The sequence below is a fragment of the Ambystoma mexicanum genome, chromosome 14 (assembly GCF_040938575.1).
Source record: "Ambystoma mexicanum isolate Mex_15411 chromosome 14, UKY_AmexF1_1, whole genome shotgun sequence".
In the NCBI taxonomy this organism is placed as follows: Eukaryota; Metazoa; Chordata; class Amphibia; order Caudata; family Ambystomatidae; genus Ambystoma; species Ambystoma mexicanum.
In genome coordinates, this window is record NC_090940.1 from 663,036,063 (window position 1) to 663,054,214 (window position 18,152).

Sequence of the window (18,152 nt, forward strand, 5' to 3'; positions counted from 1 at the left end):
TCCTCAGCTGAACACGTTGAATGTCAAAATCGCTAGACACCAACACTTACAAAATACTTCTGTCTCAGAAACCTCTTTGTCTGACTCTTTGATTATGGAGCGCCCTTACCCCAAAATCAGATCTTGCAGACGCTCAAATTCCTCAAAACAAGTACGTATGTCCAGTAAGCAAGAGGTCCCTCGAAACGCACCTGTCTCTAAAGACCTACAGGCTGTTATCATAGCATGGGAATTTCTATTGCGCCTTTCTTGAAACTCTACGAGCAGATGAATGAAAACATAAAAGATCTTTCAACCTTAACTGCGCTTCTTAACACAAAAATAATTGATCTAGAAAAGAAACGAAATATCAAACTAACCTAACCTCTACAAACGACAAAATTGACCGTATTCTAAACTCTGTCTGTAGCTTTACTGCAAACAATAGTGAAGATAAAAAATTGCTGGCAGAAGTAGCACGTGAAGCCTTAAAACTTTTCAAAGAGCACCCTGGGAAGTCGGTGTGTAACACAAACCTGGAAGCAACTGCCTCAGTTAAGGCGCCTAGCGACACAGACTTTGCGCTTGATGTAACAGTCACAACACAGCAAGGAAATCGAAATTCGACGAGCTACATTCCGGCTACCAAAAAACAAAATATAACGACTCAGTTGGATAAGAACTCAGGCAAGGCTGGTGGTCCACACTCACAGAAGGAGTGCGCTCTCCCTGTGTCTAAAGTGTGTGATAAAGACTCTTCCTTGCAAATGTTAGCCACATTTGATGAGATGGTTGAAATTAGTAGTCAACCATGCAATCCTGCAATTGCTGACCCTCAACCGGCATCATCTTCAGGAAGTAAACCTGCCTCCAAGCAAAAAGGTGCAAACGATGGTATAACACCTACAAGACTGAGTGCTGTGTCGACCTCCGCTAGTGTGGAGATATACGACATCTTTAAAAAACCCAAACGGCTGTCAAAGCCAGAATCTACACTCTCTGTTGGGAAGTCCGCCAACTGCGAGAAAAAAAAACTAAAAATTTACCGTCCAATAAAATGAGACGCGGAAATGGTTCCAGGAAATTTCTGCGAAACTTGAAAACAGTGAATCTAACAGTCGCTGGTACGAGATGCAATTCCTCCGACTTTGCTAACTAAAATGCTCTCCAAAGAATTGGAAACACTAATGTTCAAACCTGCTCTCCCGAAAGAACTTCAGATGATGACCTGGATTTGGTAAATCTATCTATATATGACGATGATTAAGTAAATCAAGTAGACGAGCTTCTAGACCTTGCAAACAAGAGCCTAGCTTCACAACACGCAGGAGTGGAAGCCTCTCATCCAGGCTGTAACATTGAGAAGCCTCAGTCCGACGTCTCACTTGGTACTCAAAAACCATCAAAGACACGACGTACATGTACTATCATCAGTGCTGCTGACATGATCTCCGAACTGAATAACGATCCAGAATCACCATTTGTAACAATGGCTGAAAGACGACTCAAACTGGCGGCCACGAGCGCTAAGGACCTCGAATCTGTAACATGCCAACCAAAGGACCCTCATATGTCCACAAAAAAGGTTGCTGCCACGATTCCCGAAGCGAACGGTAAATCAGACTCACCTTTCGAAACACTGGCTGAAAGGCAGCTCAAGCTGGTGTCGAAGAGTCTGAAGGACCTTGACTGTGATATCAGTCATGTGGAGGTCTCCGATAAACCCACAGAAACTGGAAAAAGTGTTTCGACTAGCTCAGGACGCTCGAACCATCAACGCCAACCTGTGTACAGACAGCTGAAAGATGAAACTAAACCAAGTTCTAAAAACATGATGTCTAAATCAAAAATAACAAAAAAGGAATCTTCATTCGAAAAACTAATTTTGGAAAGACTTGATTCCTGTGATAACTTGATTCTAAATCGGCAATATCTATCCAAACTATTTTATTTGATACCAAGTTTGCGAACACTCAATTCCGATGACGTGAAAATAGTGGAGTTTCACTGCGAAGAAAGAAAAGATATGGTGACTCTGCACCTTGCTTCCAAAATTATTTGTGAGATACTGTTGGACGCGGTACCGGCACTTCTGTCCCTAGGTTTCGACCTATATCCACAGAGCCTAGTTGACAAAATTCCTGAGCCTTCTTCAAACAATATATATGATAAAAGCCAGGAAAATTTAAAGAAAAGAATAACTTCGAGTACAAAATCCAAAGAATACAAAGACACGAAACCCATGATATCAACTGGAACCAAGACTAAACCCAAGGACACAAACAACTCAGTTCTACTTAAATGACCAAATTCAAATAACTGTTGAAGGTCTGAATAAAAACATCGGGCCAGCTCAAAAGAATGACGCAGAAAATGGAAATTGGGCATGGTTAGTTGCAAACCTAAACAACAAAAACCATGATTAATGCTTAAATTCGGAGTTCGCCTCAGTGCCCTAATTTCGGATTGTGGAACACACAGGGTTTTGTTCACTTATTCAACTCCCCCTGGATGAACAACTTAGATCTGATTTGTCTACAAGAAACTTGGCTGACAACCTGCCCGCTGTCGCCTGCTTTTGAGATAGTGGTAAATCCAGCGATCAAACCACCCAAAGGTAGGCCGATGTTTGGCCTTTTGATAGCGGTCAAAAAAGATCACGGACTCAGAATTATTGAGACAGAAAATGTTTCATCATATATACAAATCGCCAAAGTGAGTATTACCTCCCTCGACAAATCAGAGTCCATGTACATAATCAATCTCTATTGGAATCACACTACAACTGGCGTTGTTAAGTTTATAGACCAGGTGACCTCTATATTGGACAACCTAATGGAAAATTCAAGCAGACCATCGATTCTTCTTTGCGGTGATTTTAACATAGACTGCTTGAATCTGAATACTGCGTCAAAAATAAACCCCTTGACTCATAAGGTCAACGAAAAAACGGGACAGCTTTGGATGAACGAAATGAATTTGAGAAACCTTACACTTTTGAATGGGAATACACCGGGTGATATTCCGGCACAGCCCACATGGAGACGTGAAAATCAATTTTCAACTATAGATTATCTCTTTGTGTTCGAAGATCTTGCAGCCAAAGTACACCGGCTCGAGATCACCAAAATGAAACATAGTGATCACGACATGCTAAAGATGTCGTTCAATGCCTATAGTCAGACATCCCAACAACTATGGCTCCACGACACCACGTACCGATCCGGAAGAATTCGCCTTAACTTTAAAACCAAAGATATAAACTCAGTAACATCTGCTTTGGAGGACACTCCAGGTGAGACTGAATATCAACACCTGTTGATTCATTTTGTGGAACGCAAACAAGGCCTTAAACAACAAAAAACACAGCATAAACATAAGTTTGATCTACAAATATTGCAACAAAAACGAACTCTACGTAAAGAATTAAGGATGATACCTAGAAGTAACAAAGAATTATACAATGCAGCTAAAAAACGTATAACGCAAAAATACAGAAACTGGAGAAATAATCACTATGCTATAATCTTGCAGAATGACTCCGAAGAGATGATGCGCAATCTTAAAGACAAAAACTCAGCCGAATTTTGACGTGTAAAAAACAATCTTGCCACCCCACAAGTAGCATTGCAAGTATCTCCAATTTGTCAAGAAACTTGGGTAAAACATTATACGAGCCTGTTCAACACAGTTGAAGTGGAAAACAAAAGTACAACAGAGGCCAAACACTGGAGTTCGACATAAACGACATTACAAACTCAATTAAGAACTCCAACGCATCAAGAGCTCCAGGGCCGGATGGCCTCACGAACTACACAATGAAACAAAACCCGAAAGAATGGGCAAAGCTCTGTTTACTCCTCTTCGAAAGAATAAAAACAAAACGAGCTACCCCCAGATCTTGGAAAAATGCTATAATTGTCCCGATTTTCAAAAAGGGGAACAGACTGGACCCGAGAGACTATCGACCTATCGCCTTGTTAGATGTAATAGGAAAAATCTATGCAACTCAACTACAACAAATCTTAAAATCGTGGGCACTTAAAAGTCATCGTAATGACCCACGACAAGCGGGTTTTGTTAAAGGCATAGGTTGCGGTCTTAACACCCTTTTGCTGAATCTCTTAAAAATGGAGTCAATACGAACTAACACTCCCATCTATGTTGCATCTATTGACTTTTCACACGCTTTCGATAGTGTTGATCGCCACATTCTATGGGAGAAACTCAAAGCTTGGAAGTGTCCAGTGGATCTTATAGACGCAATAAAAGAGCTCCACTCTAATACCACTGTGCAAGTCAGACTCGACCAAGGAGGATCCTTATCTCCTTTGATTCCAACTTATAAAGGAGTGAAACAAGGATGCCCTTTGGCTGCAATTGTGTTCAACCTCTTTATTTCCGACATAGGCGACGCATTAAACGAGGCAATAGCATTTCCACCTAAAATTCATGGCTCGCAGTTGGGTTACTTGTAGGCTGATGACCTATTACTCTTGGATGTTACACCGGTCGGCCTACAACGAAAACTAGATGCCTTAGAAAGATATGTAATGGAAAACAAGCTTTGTTTAATTAAGAAAAAATGTGAGATCTTGATATTGCGCAACTTGTCAGCCCATAAAAAGAGATTAACCCAATATGTGTGGTACTTGGAAAAAATACCGCTCCGGATCTCTACTCACATAAAATACTTGGGATCCATAATAAGTGCACACATAAACGACAATCCTTGGGTTGAGGCCACCAAAAGGAAATGTCAACAACTGGCTTGCCAGGCCGCGATCATAAACAAAAAATTTGGAAAATTTTCTACAAAACCTGTGATACATTTTTACAGACAAAAAGTAATACCGACCCTGATCTATGGTGCTGAAAACATGTTCGGCTGCTCACACGAGTTATGGAACACACTTGAAAACAACTTTTGGACCAGAGCGTTACACATCTCTAAAGGATGTCCAACTAGTAACATAAGATTTGAACTGGGACTGACTTCCATATAAGCGAGAGTTTGTTGGAACGCTTTAACTTCATACAGGAAGACACAGCTCTCTAATTCAGCCCCTCCATTCAAAATACTACATAAGCCGGACTCGGAGCCCGAATACACAATGCTTGCTAAATGGAATCGGCAATGTTCTGAAATTTTGGACGCAAATGACATTGACATTACTACTTTACTTGAAAATCCTGATAAGGCCAAACGTAAACTATGGAGTGCGGACTGGCATCAAACCTGTACTGACAGATCTAGCTCTCGTCTCTTAAGAGAAGTACCACCAGAAGCAAGAGAGCTAGACAAACTACAACTGTATCTGACACAATTTCCTGATCAGAACTCAAGATTGCTATATCTACATTTTCGACTTAATCTTTTCATGACAAAAGACCGTACAGGTACTTGGCTATGTAAAGAACCTGTTGACTTAATCTGTCGCTTTTGTAAACATTCGATAGAGACACAAACACTTGACGTTGTTCTGCCCAGAATTACGCTCTTTGCGAACCAAGTTATTCGGACCGCTTTTTGAGGCACGAAGTACCTATACGGCTGAAGATTGGTGGAAAGTTATATTTGAAGGTGCTGATCGAAAAATTATGTTTGGTTTAGTTCAATTTTTGAAGGAATTGAAAACCTGTCTAAAAGAGCCGATTCCGACAGTAGGAGGGGACGATTGACAAAGCGTCTAATAACATAGGTTTGGTGAAAGAAGTAGGAAGAAGTGTATCTTGTTATCTGTTTTAAAGGTTTTCTTTGTAAACCATATAAAACTAATAAAAAAAAAAAAAGGAGCTACTGCTGGAGGCCTAGGCTTCTTATATATTGCACCACAACTCTGGAACTCTCTCCCTGCCACACTTAGAGACGAAACATCCATCTCTGCCTTCCGCAACAACCTCAAGTCCACATTCCTCAACTAGCTCCACGATTGCCTCCTCCACCCATGTCATGTGTATTGTAGTATTGCATATAATAATTGGAATACAATCAGAAATGTAATATAACCCTATTGTGACCTTGTGTATATACTGCTCATCACTATGTAACTAAGCCTGTACTGTAACAAGTGCCACGATGTCTTCGGGCTGGATGTGCTCTATATACATGTTAATAAAACAAACAAATGTGATTCCCATTAATAAGTTCTCACAAGGGGCTCTTGCTGTACAGCCAACAGTAGGATGGTGCACGATAGTTATAGCTCGTAACTGCATTACCTCCACGTCCACTCTTCCTCGTCCCAGTACTTACTTCATGAGGCACCCGCCTCCGACACAGGACCTTCTTCTATTTCTTTAAATCCCTATAACTCCTCCCCCACATCCATGTCACTCAGTTTAAATTTTTCCTGCCTCCGGCAGGTTGGACTTTTTCTTCCCGGTGCGGGGCACCATGGAGCACCGATTGCTGGCCCCCTGGGGGGGGCTGTGTGGCGGGGCCCTCGGCTCCCTCAGGTGCGGCACTGCTCCTGGGCCCCCTGCGGGGCTTGGGGTCACAGTTGAGCTGGATTGCCTCGCTCGGTTCTTTGCTGGGCTCCGGACCGCAGCGTGAGCATTGTGGCCCGGGGGAAGGTAAGGAGAGGGGAGGACAGGGCTTGGTGTTTTTCCCCTCTCCTCCTGTTTTGGCCATCTTGATTCGACTTGGCAGTGTGGGCTAAGCCTTCCCTTTTGTTGTGAGGCCTCTCTGCTTCTTGTCGTGGGGTGACTGTGACAGAGTATTTGAAAGTGCGGGGGCTCTGTTCTGTCGCAGGCATGCCACATACCACCCGCTCCTCAGAGACACACGGCCCAGAATGCACCGGATGTCAGCTGCATTCTCTGGGGGAAGGTAAGGAGAGGGGAGGACTGTGCTTGATGTTTTCCCCTCTCTTGCTGGTATGGCCATCTTGACTCCTTTGAAAGGCCGTTAGCTCGTGCTCTGTGTACACATCTTTATTGGAAATGATGGCAAGCACTTGGCAGTATGGGCTAGCCTTCCTTTTTTGTTGTGAGGACTCTCTGCTTCTTGTCGTGGGGTGACTGTGACAGAGTATTTGAAAGTGCGGGGCTCTGTTCTGTCACAGACATGTCACATACCACCACCTCCTCAGACACACACAGCCCAGTATGCACCGGATGTTGGCTGCATTCCTTGCGTGCTGCCTGTGAATACGGCGCAGATTTTGGACACATCTGCAAGCGGCCGGAAGGGTACCGGCCTGGCATAGTCTACACTTCGGGTCCGAGTCTCAGCGGTGCTGACTCGGTCCTTCATCCTTCCTAGACCGATGCATTGGAACGATTTAGAGCATGGGGCTACCAGCTACTGGATACAGGGCTCAAGCCACCTCTCAGTCATGTGGTGTGTTTGGGTCTGTGCTAGCTATGGACGCAGACTCCTTGTCCTGTCCTCTTCCTCGTAACTGCGCAAGGGAAAGTCAAAAGGAGTTGATTTGCTTTTCCCTTGTCCGGCATGGGATTATGGAAAATGATCATGGAAGTAACGGCCATGCAGGGGGTTCCCAGTGTCTCTTCTTTTAGGCCCTAGGTCCTCCGGTGCTGACGTGTTGCTTTCACGCCTCCTCTCAGACTTGTGGGAAGTGATAGGGCACATGGTGGCACATGTCTGTGCTTAGAGGGGTTCTCAGAGCCCCTGGTGCCGGTGGAGGGGGATGTCACTTCAGTGGGTTTTCCAGTATAGGCATACCTCAGGTAGGGGGTTGCCTTTGATGTCGGCTATCCGGGATGGATTGCTTTGCCCCGCTTTGTGACAGTACTCTGCCCTTTTGACGCCAGCCTGGTGGCTCCTCTGTCGGCTGAGGGGGCCATAGTCTGCTGGACTTCTGGCCTGTCCAGTATCTTCCTTTTGATAGGTCAAATCTTTTTGTGGGCTGACAAGCATGCTGTTATATTGTGGCGCAGGCCTGTTTCAACGTCCTGTGATTTCCCTCTGGTGCAAGTGCAGTGACTGGCGGTTTTCCCTGGCTCCTCGTCTCTATCTTCTCGGAGGTGTATGGGACCGGTGGGGTTCGGCTTCCTGGGTAATGGGCTCCTTCTGGAGGGGGTATCAGTTGCCGTTCCTGTCTCCTCCTGTCCAGGTTTGCATGGTTAGGACTTTGGTACCCAGCTCACGGTCCAAGTAGTTGGCCATGGGATCCGTTCTCTCCAAACGGTTGTTGTGGGTTACCGTCTTGCCCGTTCCTCTCCCTGTTCAGGGTCAAGTTTTCTACTTGCGGGTGTTCCTGGTCCCTATGCCTTCTAGGATGTGTCACCTGCTTATGGGTCTCAAGACCCTGCACTGCTTGTCCAGACGTCTGGGGAGAGCGTACTCTGGATGTTGTGCAGGGGGGGGCGCTTGCTGGCTGTTCTGGGCTGGGTTCTCAGAAGGCAGTATGTCTCGACTCACCTGTTGCTGAAGTTACGGGGCACGTGGCGTCTTGCATGTTTTCCAGTTCCTTGAGCCTGTCTTCGGTTACGTCTCCTGGTGTCTTATACTCTCTCCCACTGGCTCCCGACATCTCGGCTTTCGTAGTTTTGTTTTCAGTGTCCCCAGCGCTGCGAGTGTCCCTGCTATGGTGGCGGGGGGTTTCAGGTCTACAGGCTGAGGTGTGCATGGTCCTTCCTCCTGTGACCTCTCCTACTACCAACACCAGCAGAAAGGGTATACATTGGGGGTCCTCTCAGCTCAAGGGTTGTGAGATCTGGGGAGAGCCGGTGATCATCCAATTGGCAAGAGTTGTGCCATTGTGCAAGCTCTGGTGTACTTCGAGGAGTTGCTGGACGGTCGGCGGTTTTTGGTCCGATCGGACAATACGACGGCCTTGGCATATGTGAACTGCAAAAGGGGTTCCGGCTGTTCCTTGAATGCTCTGGCAGCGCTGATAGGCACCTGGGAGGAATCTCATCTGGTGTATCTGCTGGCCTCACGTATCAGAAGGGTGGACAATGTTCAAGCGGATCTTCTCAGACGCCGGTTTTCACTCCTCTGCAGAACTGGTCCTGTTGGCCCAGGTCTTTGCGGTGACCTGTGTCAGATTAGGGTCCTTGGTTCTAGACCTGTTTGCATCCCCGGCCTCAGCAGAAGTTCCCCTCTTCTGCTCTCGGTTTCAGGTTGAGGGGATTGGGGGATGGACGCCCTCTCTGTACAGTGGCCTTGGGGTTTTCCTTTATGCCTTTCCGCCTATTCCCCTTCTGCCCCGGGTGGTTTGGCGCATCTGAGTGTCCAGGGTGACTGTGTTGTTGTTAGCTCTGTTCTGGTGCCGCCGGGGTTGGCTCCCCTCTCTGTTGGAGCTTCGTTCCTAGGAACCTTGGCTGGTTCCGAGGTGGCCGTGTCCCCTTCAAGGGGATCTGCGGTTAGAATTCCACCGGATGCAATGGGCGGTGTGGCTATTGCTCAGTCTATGTTGATATCTCAGGGGTTCTCAGATCCTGTAGTTGAGTCCAAATGGATGCTCTTAGACCCTCCACTCTGAAGGTGTTAGGCAGACATTGGGGCCATTTCCGAGACTGGTATGGGCAGTCTGGGATCCCTCCCCTGCGTTCTGGCCTCTGCTATCCTTCGGTTCCTCCAGGAGGGGTTTTGACAGGGGCCTGGCAGTTTTTCCAGGCTTCGCTCTCAGCGGGCCTCCATGAAATTCCTTTTGGGGGACTCTGACGGTCACTTGGATGGGGAGGTGTTGGTGGGGAAGTTGATCCAGGGTTTTTCTTCTTCCCTTCCTTGTGCTGATAAAGGGTTTTCCTTTTGGGATCTCCCTCTTGTATTACGGTTCCTTCACGGGCCTCCTTTTGAGCCCGTTTCCGAGATTGATATCAAACATCTTACACTGAAACTGCTTTTCTTATTGCCCTCACTTCTGCCCGTAGGCTTGGGGAGATTGGGGCTCTCTTATGTCACGCTCCTTTCCTGAGGGTGCTGCCAGACTCAGTGGTGCCGGGGTGTGGTCCGAAGTTTCTCCCTTCAGTTGTCTCTCGGGTTTCACACCTCTCAAGGTCTGGTTCTCCCCGACTTCTTTCATGATCCAAGAACGCCTGAGGAGGTGGCTCGGCTTAACATTGATGTCCGGCGGGACGCGTTGGAGTATTTGGCTTGGTTTGCCTTTTCCACCAATCTGATAGTCTTCTGATTGCTTGTGGTCTGGCTGGGGATGGGCATAACGCATCTGTGGTTTCCATTTTCCGGTGGTTCCGGGTTGTGATCTCTAGGGCCTATATGGCTTCTGGCCTGCCTGTGCCTGCGCACAATCAGGGGCGGTCTACCAGGGGTTTCGCGGCTTCCTGGCCCGATGTAAGGAGGGTTTTTCTCTGCAAGAGATTTGTATGGCTGCCGCCTTGGCTGGTCTAGACATTTTCATCAACCGCTATGGGTTGAGTTTCTCCCACTCGGGGGTTGATTCCTTCGTGGTTGGAGTTTTTGTCTGAGGGGATGTGATTTAAGAGTTATTGTGGGTGTGTTTTGCTGCACTGTTTTTGGCTCTGTCTCATTGGGACCTTTTCCCCTTTGATGCTTTGGTATACCTCATGAAGTAAGTACTGGGACGAGGAAGAGTGGACGTGGAGGTAATGCTCTGATTACTTACCGGTAATCTTCATTACTCCTAGTCCTACTCTTCCTCGTCACAGTACTGACGACCCTCCTCACCCTCCCTGCGGGGAAGGTCCCATGCTCCGGCTTGGTAATATGAAACTGAGTGACATGGATGTGGGGGAGGAGTTATAGGGATTTAAAGAAATAGAAGAAGGTCCTGTGTCGGAGGCGGGTGCCTCATGAAGTAAGTACGGTGACGAGGAAGAGTAGGACTAGGAGTAATGAAGATTACCGGTAAGTAATCAGAGCATCACTTCATGTTTACATGGTTAGTGGAAACCACAGAGGCGCTGCAAGATTTGGACCAACCACAACACACGGCTGGTTGGACTGATGTCACATTGAAAAATATATAATGTAGGTACTGCTTCAGACGAGTATCATAGTAAGTATTAAGTCCTGTATGATGAGTATTTGTATACTCTTATCGCAGTAAGTTACGCTATGCAGACCTTCACAGATATTCTCTCTCAAATTAGGGTGCATCAGCTGCACCCTTAACATGAAGAAAGGCTAATTATGCTTTTTGAAAAACAAGATTTCCACTAAGGTATGGCATAAAACATTCACTTATGTGACTGTACCATAATAATTATATTGAGTGTGGGTAAAAAACAAAAATATCCAGTTGGTGTTTGTTATTAGCTGTAGATCAATATGGAATTTTCCTGCAATCGCAGAGAAGTTAAATTAGCAATTTACTTATTTCATTAGTGCAGCACACATACAACCCAGAGGTATTGAGGTGCTGTTGCAGCTAGCTACAAGGCAGGAACACATACTTTGTCATACAATTGGGATTTTTAGTCACGAAAAAACAAGGGTGGCATAGGTGCAGTAACAATTGTAGGACAATTGCATAATTAGGAGGCATTATCATACGTGTAAAAGGTACAGTGTGGTGGTGAAAGAGATCAGTGTTCCAACCATATTGGTGAATCCCTTCACCGACTCCTTTGAATGTGCCCGTCCTGATGAAGGCAGTAGTTAGCAGAGAGCTCTATAAATCTCTTCTCAGGTGTGCCCAAAACACACTGTTGACATTTTCATTAGAGTTGTAGCTGGAGATGTTTTCTCACTTGTTACAACATTATTGGTTTGTTAAGTTTACTGTCGTAAGGCGGTAGATACAGATGTGGTATGTGCCTGTTATTAATGATGAAATATGCTTTATGGGCACAAGGTATATAATTGCCCCATGTGTTAGAATGGAATTTATCTGTTCGGATATATAGTTTTAACAACTACATAATAAAGGGTATATTTAATAAACATACACACCCTCAGTGACTCATCCATTTCTAAAACCCTAATCAATCTGGATTTCAAGTACGAAGGCGGTTTGTCACTTGAAAATTTTCCAGCCTGTGGTAAATGGTGTGTCTGTTAGGAATCAGGGTCAGGCACACTGTGGTCCATGTATGCAGAGGTTGGCAAGCATCAGTGTCTACCTGCACACTGACCTAACCTAACCCATGTGCTGCCAGTGTATACTGAAGATGACCGGTCTGTGTTTGCATGAACACTGCCATGTGCTGTCAGTGGGTGCAGAGGATGACAGGTCTCTGTTTACATGCACGCCGTGTTACCTGTGCTGTACGTGTGTGCAGAGGACAGGTGTCACTGCTTACATGCACACTGTGGACCATGTGTGCGCAGACGACAACAGGTGTCAAGTGTGTGCAGATGATGGTAGGAGTCAGTGCGTACATGCACACTGCTAATGACATGCCTCTATTTACATGTACACTATGGTTCACGTGCTGTCAGTGTGTGCAGAGTATGACAGCTATCAGAGTTTAGATATACACTGTGGTCCATGGGCTGTCAGTGTGTACAGATCCTTACAGGGGTCAGTGTTTACATGCACACTGTGCTCCATGTGCTGGCAGTGTCTGCAGAGGATGACAGGCGTCAGTGTTACATGCACACCATGTTCCATGTGCTTTCAGTGTCTGCAGAGGATCAGTGTTTACATGCACACTGTGTTCCACGTGGTGTCAGTGTGCAGAGAACGGGGGTCAGGGTTTACATACACACTGTATTCCACGTGCTGTCAGTGTGTGCAGAGGGTGGCAGGTGTTACTGCTTATATGCACTCTGTGGTCCTGGTGGTGTCAGTGTGTGCAGAGTCGGTCAGGTGTTAGTGTTAACATGCACACCGTGTTCCACGTGCCGACAGTGTGTGCACAGGGTGGCAGGTGTCCGTGTTTACATGCAAACCGTGGTCATGTGCGGTCACTGTCTGCAGAGGGTGGCAGTGTTTACATGCACACTGTGGTCCATGGATTGTCACTGTGCAGAGGGAGTCAGTGTTACATGAACACCGTGGTCCATGTGTCTGCAGAGGGTGTCAGTATTTACATGCACACCGTGGCCCATATGCGGTCACTGGCTGCATGCAGAGGGTGGCAGTGTTTACATGAACACTGTGGCCCAAGCATTGTCACTGTCTGCAGAGGATGGCAGGTGCCGTGTCAGTGTTTACATGCACAGCGTGGTCCACTTGTGGTCACCGTCTGCTGAGGTTGGGAGTGTTTACATGCACGCTGTCTTCCATGTATTGTCACCGTCCGCAGACGATGACATGTGTCAGTGTTTACATGCACACTGTGGTCCATGTGCGGTTACTGTCTGCAGAGGGTGACAGTGTTTACATGCACACTGTGGCCCATGCATTGTCACTGTGTGCAGAGGATGGCAGGTGCCGTGTCAGTGTTTACATGCACAGCGTGGTCCATGTGTCTGCCGAGGGTGTCAGTGTTTACATGCACACCGTGGTCCATGTGCAGTCACTGTCTGCAGAGTATGGCAGTGTTTACATGCGCACTGTGACCCATGTGCGGTCACTGTCTGCAGAGGATGGCAGGTGTCAGTGTTTCCATGCACACTGGGGCCCATGCATTGTCACTGTGTGCAGAGGATGGCAGGTGCCGTGTCAGTGTTTACATGCACACCGTGGTCCATGTCTCTGCAGAGGATATGGCAGGTGTCAGTGTTTACATGCACACTGTGGTCCATGTGTCTGCTGAGGGTGTGTGTTTACATGCACACCGTGGTCCATGTGTCTGCAAAGGATGACAGGTGTCAGTGTTTACATGCACACCGTGGTCCATGTGTCTGCAGAGGATATGACAGGTGTCAGTGTTTACATGCACACCTTGGTCGATGTGTCTGCAGAGGATGAGAGGTGACAGTGTTTACATGCACACCGTGGTCCATGTGTCTGCAGAGGATGACAGGTGTCAGTGTTTACATGCACACGTGGTCCGTGTGTCTGCTGAGGGTGTCAGTGTTTCCATGCACACCGTGGTCCATGTGTCTGTAGAGGATGGCAGGTGTCGGTGTTTCCATGCACACCGTGGTCCATGTGTCTGCAGAGGATGGCAGGCGTCAGTGTTTCCATGCACACCGTGGTCCATGTGTCTGCAGAGGATGAGATGTGTCAGTGTTTCCATACACACCGTGGTCCATGTGTCTGCAGAGGATGAGATGTGTCGGTGTATACATGCACACCGTGGTCCATGTGTCTGCAAAGGATGAGATGTGTCAGTGTTTACATGCACACCGTGGTCCATGTGTCTGCAGAGGATGAGATGTGTCAGTGTTTACATGCACACCGTGGTCCATGTGTCTGCAGAGGATGAGAGGTGACAGTGTTTACATGCACGCCGTGGTCCATGTGTCTACAGAGGATGAGATGTATCAGTGTTTCCATGCACACCGTGGTCCATGTGTCTGCAGAGGATGGCAGGCGTCAGTGTTTCCATGCACACCGTGGTTTACATGCACACTGTGGTCCATGTGTCTGCAGAGGATGGCAGGTGTCAGTGTTTCCATGCACACCGTGGTCCATGTGTCTGCAGAGGATGAGATGTGTCAGTGTTTACATGCACACCGTGGTTTACATGCACACCGTGGTCCATGTGTCTGCAGAGGATGAGAGGTGTCAGTGTTTACATGCACACCGTGGTCCATGTGTCTGCAGAGGATGGCAGGTGTCAGTGTTTCCATGCACACCGTGGTCCATGTGTCTGCAGAGGATGGCAGGTGTCAGTGTTTCCCTGCACACCGTGGCCCATGTGTCTGCAGAGGATGGCAGGTGTCAGTGTTTCCATGCACACCGTGGCCCATGTGCCTGCAGAGGGTGTCAGCGTTTCCATGCACAACCTGGTCCATGTTTCTGCAGAGGACGAGATGTGTCAGTGTTTACATGCACACCGTGGTTTACATGCACACCGTGGTCCATGTGTCTGCAGAGGATGGCAGGTGTCAGTGTTTCCATGCACACCGTGGTCCATGTGTCTGCAGAGGATGGCAGGTGTCAGTGTTTCCATGCACACCATGGTCCATGTGTCTGCAGAGGATGGCAGGTGTCAGTGTTTCCATGCACACTGTGGTCCATGTGTCTGCAGAGGATGGCAGGTGTCAGTGTTTACATGCACACCGTGGCCCATGTGCCTGCAGAGGGTGTCAGCGTTTCCATGCACACCGTGGTCCATGTGTCTGCAGAGGATGAGATGTGTCAGTGTTTACATGCACACCGTGGTCCATGTGTCTGCAGAGGATGAGAGGTGTCAGTGTTTACATGCACACCGTGGTCCATGTGTCTGCAGAGGATGAGAGGTGTCAGTGTTTACATGCACACCGTGGTCCATGTGTCTGCAAAGGATGAGATGTGTCATTGTTTACATGCACACCGTGGTTTACATGCACACCGTGGTCCATGAGGATGAGAGGTGTCAGTGTTTACATGCACACCGTGGTCCATGTGTCTGCAGAGGATGAGATGTGTCAGTGTTTACATGCACACCGTGGTTTACATGCACACGTGGTCCATGTGTCTGCAGAGGATGACAGGCGTCAGTGTTTACATGCACACCGTGATCCATGTGTCTGCAGAGGATGAGATGTGTCAGTGTTTACATGCACACCGTGGTTTACATGCACACCGTGGTCCATGTGTCTGCAGAGGATGAGATGTGTCAGTGTTTACATGCACACCGTGGTTTACATGCACACCGTGGGTCCATGTGTCTGCAGAGGATGAGAGGTGTCAGTGTTTACATGCACACCGTGGTCCATGTGTCTGCAAAGGATGAGATGTGTCATTGTTTACATGCACACCGTGGTTTACATGCACACCGTGGTCCATGAGGATGAGAGGTGTCAGTGTTTACATGCACACCGTGGTCCATGTGTCTGCAGAGGATGAGATGTGTCAGTGTTTACATGCACACCGTGGCCCATGTGCCTGCAGAGGGTGTCAGCGTTTCCATGAACACCGTGGTCCATGTGTCTGCAGAGGATGAGATGTGTCAGTGTTTACATGCACACCGTGGTTTACATGCACACGTGGTCCATGTGTCTGCAGAGGATGACAGGCGTCAGTGTTTACATGCACACCGTGATCCATGTGTCTGCAGAGGATGAGATGTGTCAGTGTTTACATGCACACCGTGGTTTACATGCACACCGTGGTCCATGTGTCTGCAGAGGATGAGATGTGTCAGTGTTTACATGCACACCGTGGTTTACATGCACACCGTGGTCCATGTGTCTGCAGAGGATGAGAGGTGTCAGTGTTTACATGCATACCGTGGTCCATGTGTCTGCAGAGGATGAGAGATGACAGTGTTTACATGCACACCGTGGTCCATGAGGATGAGAGGTGTCAGTGTTTACATGCACACCGTGGTCCATGTGTCTGCAGAGGATGAGATGTGTCAGTGTTTACATGCACACCGTGGCCCATGTGCCTGCAGAGGGTGTCAGCGTTTCCATGAACACCGTGGTCCATGTGTCTGCAGAGGATGAGATGTGTCAGTGTTTACATGCACACCGTGGTTTACATGCACACGTGGTCCATGTGTCTGCAGAGGATGACAGGCGTCAGTGTTTACATGCACACCGTGATCCATGTGTCTGCAGAGGATGAGATGTGTCAGTGTTTACATGCACACCGTGGTTTACATGCACACCGTGGTCCATGTGTCTGCAGAGGATGAGATGTGTCAGTGTTTACATGCACACCGTGGTTTACATGCACACGTGGTCCATGTGTCTGCAGAGGATGAGATGTGTCAGTGTTTACATGCACACCGTGGTCCATGTGTCTGCAGAGGATGAGATGTGTCAGTGTTTACATGCACACCGTGGTCCATGTGTCTGCAGAGGATGAGATGTGTCAGTGTTTACATGCACACGTGGTCCATGTGTCTGCAGAGGATGGCAGGCGTCAGTGTTTACATGCACACGTGGTCGATGTGTCTGCAGAGGATGAGATGTGTCAGTGTTTACATGCACACGTGGCCCATGTGCCTGCAGAGGATGACAGGCGTCAGTGTTTACATGCTCCATGTGCGCACACTGTCTACAGGGGTGGCGGGGCTCGCCCGCAGTGCCCCCTCGCAGGTTGCACGTGTGGGCACTTGGAGGGCCCCTCGAGCACGCCATGACCCTCCTACGGCCCCCCAGACACTCACCATCCGAGGACACGAACTGGCCCACGGCCGAGGAGCCGCCCCCGCTGTTCTCCACGAACTGCACCTCGGACACGATGATGTTGTCCTCCAGGACGGAGCCGCAGCCCGTGCAGACGGCATCCCCGCGGGCCTGGTCCACGTCAATGTCGGTGCCGCCGCAGTTCTGGCAGACCCGCCGGCCGCTCATGCTGCCGGCTCGGCGGGGGGAGGAGCCGCGGTCCCCCTATGCAGTCTGGGGTGGTGGGGGGTCCCCTTGACTCCCAGCTGTCCTGCCCGCCTCACGTAGCTCCCGCGGTGCACGCGCGCTGCTCCCCGGCAGCTCCACTGAGCCCCGGTACCAGAGCCGGCAGAGCAGCAGCCACGCACCAGCTCTCGCGAGACTTGCCAGCCAAGCAACCATTAACAGCGTGGACAGCGAGGGGCTGTAGCGCCGGATCATGGGCACAAAGAAAGGACAAGAGACGCGGAAGTGGACGCCCAGGAGCGCCGGCAGAGCAGCAGCCAAGCACCAGCTCTCGCGAGACTTGCCACCCAAGCAACCATCACCAGCGTGGACAGCGAGGGGCTGTAGCGCCGGATCATGGGCACAAAGAAAGGACAAGAAACCCGGAAGTGGACGCCCAGGAGCGACTGAGCCCCGGGTACCAGAGCCGGTAGAGCAGCAGCCAAGCACCAGCTCTCGCGAGACTTGCCACCCAAGCAACCATCACCAGCGTGGACAGCGAGGGGCTGTAGCGCCGGATCATGGGCACAAAGAAAGGACAAGAAACCCGGAAGTGGACGCCCAGGAGCAACTGAGCCCCGGGTACCAGAGCCGGCAGAGCAGCAGCCAAGCACCAGCTCTTGCGAGACTTGCCAGCCAAGCAACCATTACCTCCACGTCCACTCTTCCTCGTCCCAGTACTTACTTCATGAGGCACCTGCCTCCGACACAGGACCTTCTTCTATTTCTTTAAATCTCTATAACTCCTCCCCCACATCCATGTCACTCAGTTTAATTTTTCCTACCTCTGGCAGGTTGGACATTTTCTTCCAGGTGTGGGGCACGGGGAGCACCAATTGCTGGCCCCCTGGGGGGGGCTGTGTGGCGGGGCCCTCGGCTCCCTCAGGTGCGGCGCTGC

General features: G+C 48.7%; 1 protein-coding gene across 3 annotated transcripts in view; it reads right to left on the reverse strand.

Moving 5' to 3' along the window:
- Nucleotides 1-17,436, reverse strand: part of BRF1 (BRF1 general transcription factor IIIB subunit) — a 1,105,609-nt gene extending 1,088,173 nt beyond the window's left edge. For 2 of the 3 annotated variants that reach the window (XM_069638202.1, XM_069638201.1), the window contains exon 1: nucleotides 17,032-17,436. In XM_069638202.1, the coding sequence (XP_069494303.1) occupies nucleotides 17,032-17,151 (120 nt within the window). In that variant the 5' untranslated portion in view covers nucleotides 17,152-17,436. The remainder of the gene's footprint in view (nucleotides 1-17,031) is intronic. The other variant, XM_069638205.1, reaches the window with a different exon arrangement.
- Nucleotides 17,437-18,152: the final 716 nt, after the last annotated feature.